The following is an 8,164-nucleotide window of genomic DNA, read 5'->3' as shown; positions in this document are numbered from 1 at the left end:
TATTTTTTTATTTTTTTTTTTTTTTTTTTTTTTTTGAGGTACGTGGACCTCTCACTGCTGTGACCTCTCCCATTGTGGAGCACAGGCTCCATACGCGTAGGCTCAGCGGCCATGGCTCATGGGCCCAGCCGCTGCGTGGCATGTGGGATCTTCCCGGACTGGGGCACGAACCGGTGTCCCCTGAATCAACAGGCAGACTCTCAACCTCTGTGCCACCAGGGAAGCCCTTCAGTACAATTTTTATATAACTGTCTCTCTTTCCCCCAGCCAATGTTTTGTTCATATCTTAATTCATCAGCCTTTTATCAGAGGAAAAGTACAAGAAAAAGAGAAAAATACAATGTACCATAGGTACTTTTCTTATTTGTTAGTGGTTTTGGGGAAAGAATAAAGCCAGGTTAGAATTAGAAAATAACGTGCAATTTGTGTGCCACACCTTGATATCAAGAGATGTAAACAACTGCTAAGAAGCTGACCATTCCAAACCATTCTAAGACTTTTGGAATCAGGACCACACTCCAAGTTACTCCCATAGTTGGACCTAATTCTGCTTTTCTTTTTTCTTTTTAACATTTATTTAATTAAAATTTACCGTTTCTTTGGGACCATGTTCAAGTGGCATGTACATATATATACTACTAAATGTAAAACCGATAGCTAGTGGGAAGCAGCCGCATAGCACAGGGAGATCAGCTCCGTGCTTTGTGACCACCTAGAGGGGTGGGATAGGGAGGGTGGGAGGGAGGGAGATGCAAGAGGGAAGAGATATGGGGATATGTATATGATATGTATATGTATATGTATAGCTGATTCACTTTGTTATAAAGCAGAAACTAACACACCACTGTAAAGCAATTATACTCCAATAAAGATGTTAAAAAAACCAAACCAAAACAAAAAACTACCACCTTATTTTTTTAAAAATCTGTAGATTTGGTTCTAAAAAACAAATACATGTTCAATATGCCATGGAATATGCATAACTCACATAATAAAGCAAAATGCTTAAATAAAGCTGGCAAAGTTAACTGAAAACTACTGTCTTGGGATGTTTGTGTATGTACAGCATGGGGGGAGCACAATTCATGAAACTGGACACATAATGTATATGCTGGCTTAAGCCTCATGAGTAAATTCTTTTATAGTTTAAATTTTGTGGTTCAGTACTTTGGTGAAATATATAACAACTTTTTTCTTATAAAAAAAGGAGAATTGTTGGATGCTAAAACACTAATATTTTTTCCCTAGAGATAACTCAGTTGGGCTGCGTACGTGCAGTCTTGCTTGAATATAAGGGATAAATGTTTGTACTCTGGCTGAATAAAAAACTCTGAGACTGTGTGACATACTACTTACACTGAATTTCTCTGATAAAGAATCAACATGGTAGTATATGACTCAGAGGCAAATTTAGTATCTTTTAGTATTAAATGGAATATTTAACATAATTCTATATTCCTTTTTAGCAAGATTAATAAATTATTTCACAAATTTTAACTGAAAAAATGAGACAGAAAATGTGCTTTGGGAGGAATTTGTAAACAAAAATCCACAGCGGCAAATAAAAGATGTTGCATTTCATCTTTGGGGTAGAGCAGGGGTCCCCAAGCCCTAGGTTGCAGACTGGTATCGGTCCTCGACATGTTAGGAACTAGACCACACAGCAGGAGGTGAGCAGCGCATGTGAGAGGGAAGCTTCATCTGCCACTCATCTCACCATCGCTCCCCATCGCTCACATTACCACCTGAATCATCTCCCCCACAACCACCTGGTCCGTGGAAAAATTGTCTTCTGTGAAACCAATCCCTGGTGCCAAAATGGTTGGGGACTGCTGGGGTAGAGGAATCAAACACTACCGTTAAATTAGGAAAAGTGAATGCTGCACTGTGGTCACAAAGAATTTCACAAAGTAATCTCACATTTTTTTAGTGATGAGCAACATATCATGAAATAAAAGGTATTCAAACACTTGTGAACTCTAGTAGGGGCTGGAATGTAACTGAAATCCAGAAGAGAGGCAAATGCCTCACTTCTTTCATTCACGAAAGGTCCCCAAATATGTGCCTCTCCAGTTAGTGTAGCCCCATCTCTACAAACATTTTGAGAATTTCTTTAAAACTAATTAAATGAAATAATATGAACAAGACAGGGAATACAGTCAATAATTATGTAAAAAATATTTTAAATGTTTTCCCTACTTAATGGTGGCTTGGAATTAACAAAGTATGTTAATCAGTTATTTTGATTTTCCACTACAGTAACACACAAAATCTGAGTATTTTTTCCCAATCAAACTATGCTTTAAAAAAAATCACAAAGTAACAAATTCTTCCTTGATGCCAAGTAGGAATGAGGTATAAAAACAAAAACATATGTAGAACCCAAGTGTGACATGTTACTTTTCAACATGATACATTACAGCTTACTATTGTCTTCTGTCACTTACCTGCTGTTGTTCCTTATCATCAGCTTTTATAGCTAGTATCAAGCTTCTTACAAATGTCTGAAGTTTAAAATATTTTTGCTTTTGAATCACTAGCTCATTTTCAATGAATCTGACTTCTTCATTCTGAAGGAGAAAACATCAAATAATACAATTACTCTATGCAAACCTAGGAATGTACATGTTTGATGTACAATAAAATTTTTAAAAAGCAATCAACTTAGAGGAACAATAAAGAAGATAACATTTTAGCATAAAGGAATATAAAGCACAGAAGTAAATTATCCTTTTACTCAAAGGCTGCCTTTTAAGCAAATCACCAACAGAAAATAATCTGCAAGGTCAAAAATCCAGTCAAATAAATTCCAGTAAGAGAAAAATCAAGAAACAGTTCCCCTCTTGGAAAGACTCCTCCTACATTAAACCTAATTAGCATTTGGATTAGGATTAATAATAGAGCTCAATTAACTCCAAGTAAAGAGTGATAGCAGATGTAGTAATGCTGAATGTACTATTCACAAAGCCAAATACTGAGGTTATTATTTTGTACCAAGAAAGGACTCACATTTTTAATAAGACTGTCTTAAGTAGTTTGCTGAGGTCCCCACCTTTATGTAAGAGTTTGTTATTTAGAAAATATCTCCAAATTTACCACTGATTTGAAACCCAGCGTCCACTATTTTTCCTAGTTGTGTAGGAAAAGAACAATAGACTAGGTTTTGGGAGGATTTTAGTGTCAGATCTACTGATAATTGTGTAAACTTGTGCAGGCCAATTAACCTGTGATTCTATTTACTCATCAACAAAATGGGTATAATACTAGCAGTCTTTGGGAATTCTAGCTTGAGGGTTATAAGGCTCAAATAAGATAATGGCCATGAAATTGCTCTGAATAGATTTACTATTTAAGCTACAATATTCAAGAAAGTGTGGTATTGTCAAAAGGGTGGACATATAGATCAATGGACAGAACAGAGAGTCCAGAAATATTTATTATATATTACTTTATACATATATTATATATATATATATATATATGTACATATACATATTTGGTTGATTTTTGATGAAGATGCTGAGGTAATTCAATGGACAAAGAAAGAGCAGTCTTTCAAAAAACAGTGGTTGAACAATTGTAAATCCATACACCCTCCAAAAATGATTATTAACCCTTACCTCACACCATATACAAAATTTAATAAGAAATGGATCGTAGGACTAAATGTAGAACCTAAAACTATAAAACTTTTAGAGGAAAAAAGAGGAAAAAAATCTTTATGTCCTTGGGTTAGGCAAAGATTTTTCAATAGGACACAAAAAGCATGAAATTTAAAAGAAGGATTTCATAAAAAAAAAAAAAAAAGAACACAACTTTTGCTTTTCAAAAGACACTTAAGAAAATAAGAATACATGCTACATATTAGGAGAAAAAAAATTTGTAAATCACATATCTGATAAAGGACTTACATTCAGAATACATAAAGAGCTCTTGCAGCACAAATATAGGACCAGCAACAGAATAAAATGCAGGCAAAATATTTGAACATACACTTTATCAAAGAAGAAATGTGAATGACCAATAAATATGTGAAAATGCTTAATATTGTTTATCATTAAGGAAATGCAAATTAAAATCCCAAAGAGATACTACTACCAACATACTACAATGGCTAATGTTAAAGAGACTGACAATAGCAAGTGCTGATGAGAATGTGGAGCAATTAGACGTCTCATACATTGCTGGTGGGAGTGTATAGCAGTACAGCAACTTTGGAAAATGATTTGGCAGTTTTTTATAAAATTAAACATAATCTTTTTTACCATCTGACTCAGCAATCCTACTCTTAAGTATTTACCCAAGGGAAGTAAAAACACATGTCCACTAAAAGACAGACATGAATATTCATAGCAGCTTTATTCATAATAGCCCCAAACTAGAAGTAACACAAGTGTTCATCAGCAGATGAATAACAAATTGTGTTCATGGTTACACAACTGTGCCCAATTGTCAAAACTAAATGTATGAAAAGGTGAATTTTATTGTATGTAACTTATATATCAAAAAAACTGATTAAAAAATTTATTACCCAGCTCTCTTGCCAAAAACTTGAAAATAAGCTGTACGTATTCTCTGCAACCAGAGAATCTGTCTCAAAGAGCATAGCAGGACCTTTAACAACATTTGTTCAAAAAGCTGCATAAAATACATTAAATTAGTTAATTCTATGGGCATTCTTGTTTCAGTTGGGAGGATACAGTTGTATTAATCATACTCTATCTATGAATAGTTTTACTGCATCACTTATTTTATCAGCTCAGTTTAGAACTTATTTTACCTAATAAAACTGCTTCCTTTTCAGACCATTTAATATCAAGTGAATGATCTGCAAATGACGATTCAAGCTAAATTCCTTGTTCAAAGGCACTCTACAGTAATCTAAGTTATAAGTAAGCATTATAATAAAATTCCACGTGCTCCTGCTGTAATACACTTGACTAATTCTAAACTTTTTGTATTTTTAGTATTCATTGTCAGAACAGCAGTATTAGTAAAGTGCTGACCAGGAAGTCTTTCTGAATACAGGATATATCTATCATCATTATCATAGTGTCATTTGAAAGTGCAGTCCTATTGAGCTACACTCACAGTCCATTAGAAAACATTTTAAAAACAGTAATTCACATTTGCAAAAGTCAGGAAGTATCTTTTGGTATGCAGATCTCTAATTTCTCATGCAAATATTCCTCCTCCTCAGTATTTATGCAATGTTTTTAAAACATAAACAGCTTTAAGATAATTTAATATTTCAGACATTTTCTTCTTGGAGCTGCTTTCTGCAAGCCTATTAAACACTTCCTAGATTACAGGCAGTAATTTATGTGTACTTTGGACATTTTCTTAAGCAAATGGTTTGTGAGAAGAACTAGTAAGATAACATCAGTCCGTGCATTTCACAAAAAAAGACCTAGCTCATTTTTCTTTTTAAAATCTTCCCTACATTCCCACTACACTTTGTCAATTCTCCAAGACAACTGTAGGGAGCACTCAAGGCTTCATGTGGGCTGGGGCTTTGATCTCTGATCAGGCCATTGATGGATGCCAAACATGAGGTGTTATTTTATGATATAGCTACTCATGCCTCAGAAACTCAGCTCATCAACTTGTGTTATAAACATCTGGGGTTAGTTAGAACTCCTAGCAATATGGATTTCTAGCAAATATCTCAGTCAGAAACTCCACTATGCTCACACTGAATAGTGATGTTTGCATAGTAGTAATTACGAAACACACATAAAAAACATTCTTTCATTTTGTTACAGTGAATCCAAGAACAATGAGAGATTGCCCAATTTAGTGTGGGGGGAAATAAGTTATAATAATCCAGCTGTGGATCTTAATTGATTTTATATAAATGAGTACTTGCATAATAATATTAAAAGTATTTCCAAGGATAAATTAATTTATTCACTCACTCAGGAACTACTTACAGGACACCTATGTCCTAGGCACTAGACCAGGTAACATAAACATGAATAGGATAAGTATCTACAAGAAGCTTATGATGAATATATTCAAGAAACCAGCAAGGTGATTTTGATCCCAAAACAAAGAACACTAGCATGTGTATGCAAATAGAATAAAACAATGTTCTCTCAACGAAGGTTACATTTCCAAACTGGTAAGTCTATTTTATTTATTTATTTATTTATTTATTTTTCTGGCTACAGTACACGGCATGCAGGATCTTAGTTCCCTGGCCAGGGATCAAACCTGTGCCCCCCTGCACTGGGAGTGCAGTCTTAACCACTGGACCACCAGGGAAGTCCCTGGTAAGGCTATTTTAAATCAACTTACTGAAATCAGCAATGAGAACTGCTATATGAGATTTCACTTACACGTACTTCAGAATTAAGGTAAAAAAATTCACTGATGAAGTGAACCGAAATATCTCAAATAATGATTATAAAGAGACATATTTTCTATATAGGTGCTAATTTTTGAGAGTTAAATATTACTCAGCCATAAAAAGAAATGAAATTGAGCTATTTGTAATGAGGTGGATGGACCTAGAGTCTGTCATACAGAGTGAAGTAAGTCAGAAAGAGAAAGACAAATACTGTATGCTAACACATATATATGGAATGTAAGAAAAAAAATGTCATGAAGAGCCTAGGGGTAAGACAGGAATAAAGATACAGACCTACTAGAGAATGGACTTGAGGATATGGGGAGGGGGAAGTGTAAGCTGTGACAAAGTGAGAGAGTGGCATGGACATATATACACTACCAAATGTAAAATAGATAGCTAGTGGGAAACAGCTGCATAGCTAAGGGAGATCAGCTCAGTGCTTTGTGACCACCTAGAGGGGTGGGATAGGGAAGGTGGGAGGGAGGGAGACACAAGAGGGAAGAGATATGGGAACATATGGATATGTATAACTGATTCACTTTGTTATAAAGCAGAAACTAACACACCATTGTAAAGCAATTATACTCCAATAAAGATGTAAAACAAAAGTGCATGTAGGATGGTGATGTTTTATAAAAGATATCCTTAATAAGGTAGCGAAAGACCCCTTGTTCCCACAGCATTTACCAAAATGGAAAACACTGGGATGAGGGGAAGATGGCAGAAGAGTAAGACGTGGAGATCACCTTCCTCCCCACAGATACACCAGAAATACATCTACACGTGGAACAACACCTACAGAGCACCTACTGAATGCTGGCAGAAGACCTCAGACCTCCCAAAAGGCAAGAAACTCCCCCACGTACCTGGGTAGGGCAAAAGAAACAAAGAAAAAACAGAGACAAAAGAATAGGGACGGGACCTGCACCAGTGGGAGGGAGCAGTGAAGGAGGAAATGTTCCCCTACACTAGGAAGCCCCTTCGCGGGCAGAGACTGTGGGTGCCGGAGGTGGGGAGCTTTGGAGCCGCGGAGGAGAGCACAGCAACAGGCGTGCAGAGGGCAAAGTGCAGAGATCCGCACAGAGGATTGGTGCTGACCGGCACTCACCAGCCCGAGAGGCTTGTCTGCTCACCCGCCGGGGCGGGCAGGGCTGTGAGATGAGGCTCAGGCTTTGATTGGAGCGCAGGGAGAGGACTGGGGTTTACATGAACACAGCCTGAAGGGGTTAGTGCACCACGGGTAGCCGGGAGGGAGTCTGGGAAGAGGTCTGGAGCTGCCAAAGAGGCAAGAGTCTTTTTCTTCCCTCTTTGTTTCCTGGTGCGCGAGGAGAGGGTATTAAGAGCGCTGCTTAAAGGAGCTCCAGAGACGGGCGTGAGCTGCGGCTAAAAGCACAGACCCCAGAGACGGCTAAGGCTGCTGCTGCTGCCACCAAGAAGCCTGGGTGTGAGCACAGGGTACTATCTACACCTCCCTTCCGGGGAGCCTGTGCAGCCCACTACTGCCAGGTTCCCGGGATCCAAGGACAACTTCCCCGGGAGAACGCACGGTGCGCCTCAGGCTGGTGCATTGTCACGCTGGCGTCTACCACCGCAGGCTCGCCCCCCACTCTGTGCCCCTCCCTCCCCCCGGCCTGAGTGAGCCAGAGCCCCCAAATCAGCGGCTTCTTTAACCCCGTCCAGTCTGAGCAAAAAACAGTCGCCCTCCTGCGAACTACACTCAGAGGCGGGGCCAAATCCAAAGCTGAGCCCCTGGGAGCTGTGAGAACAAAGAAGAGAAAGGGAAATCTCTCCCAGCAGCCTCAGAAGCAG

The 8,164-nt window shown here is 38.0% G+C and overlaps 1 protein-coding gene across 1 annotated transcript in view; it reads right to left on the bottom strand.

The window, feature by feature from the left end:
• Nucleotides 1-8,164, bottom strand: part of HDX (highly divergent homeobox) — a 189,987-nt gene that overhangs the window by 3,117 nt on the left and 178,706 nt on the right. The window contains exon 9 of the mRNA XM_007455923.1: nt 2,448-2,570. Within this exon, the coding sequence (XP_007455985.1) occupies nt 2,448-2,570 (123 nt within the window). The remainder of the gene's footprint in view (nt 1-2,447; nt 2,571-8,164) is intronic.

Source organism: Lipotes vexillifer, unplaced genomic scaffold (genome assembly GCF_000442215.2).
Source record: "Lipotes vexillifer unplaced genomic scaffold, Lipotes_vexillifer_v1.1 scaffold286, whole genome shotgun sequence".
Taxonomy (NCBI): domain Eukaryota; kingdom Metazoa; phylum Chordata; class Mammalia; order Artiodactyla; family Lipotidae; genus Lipotes; species Lipotes vexillifer.
The sequence above is the reverse complement of the archived record's forward strand: the minus strand, read 5'-3'. Positions and strand labels throughout refer to the sequence as shown.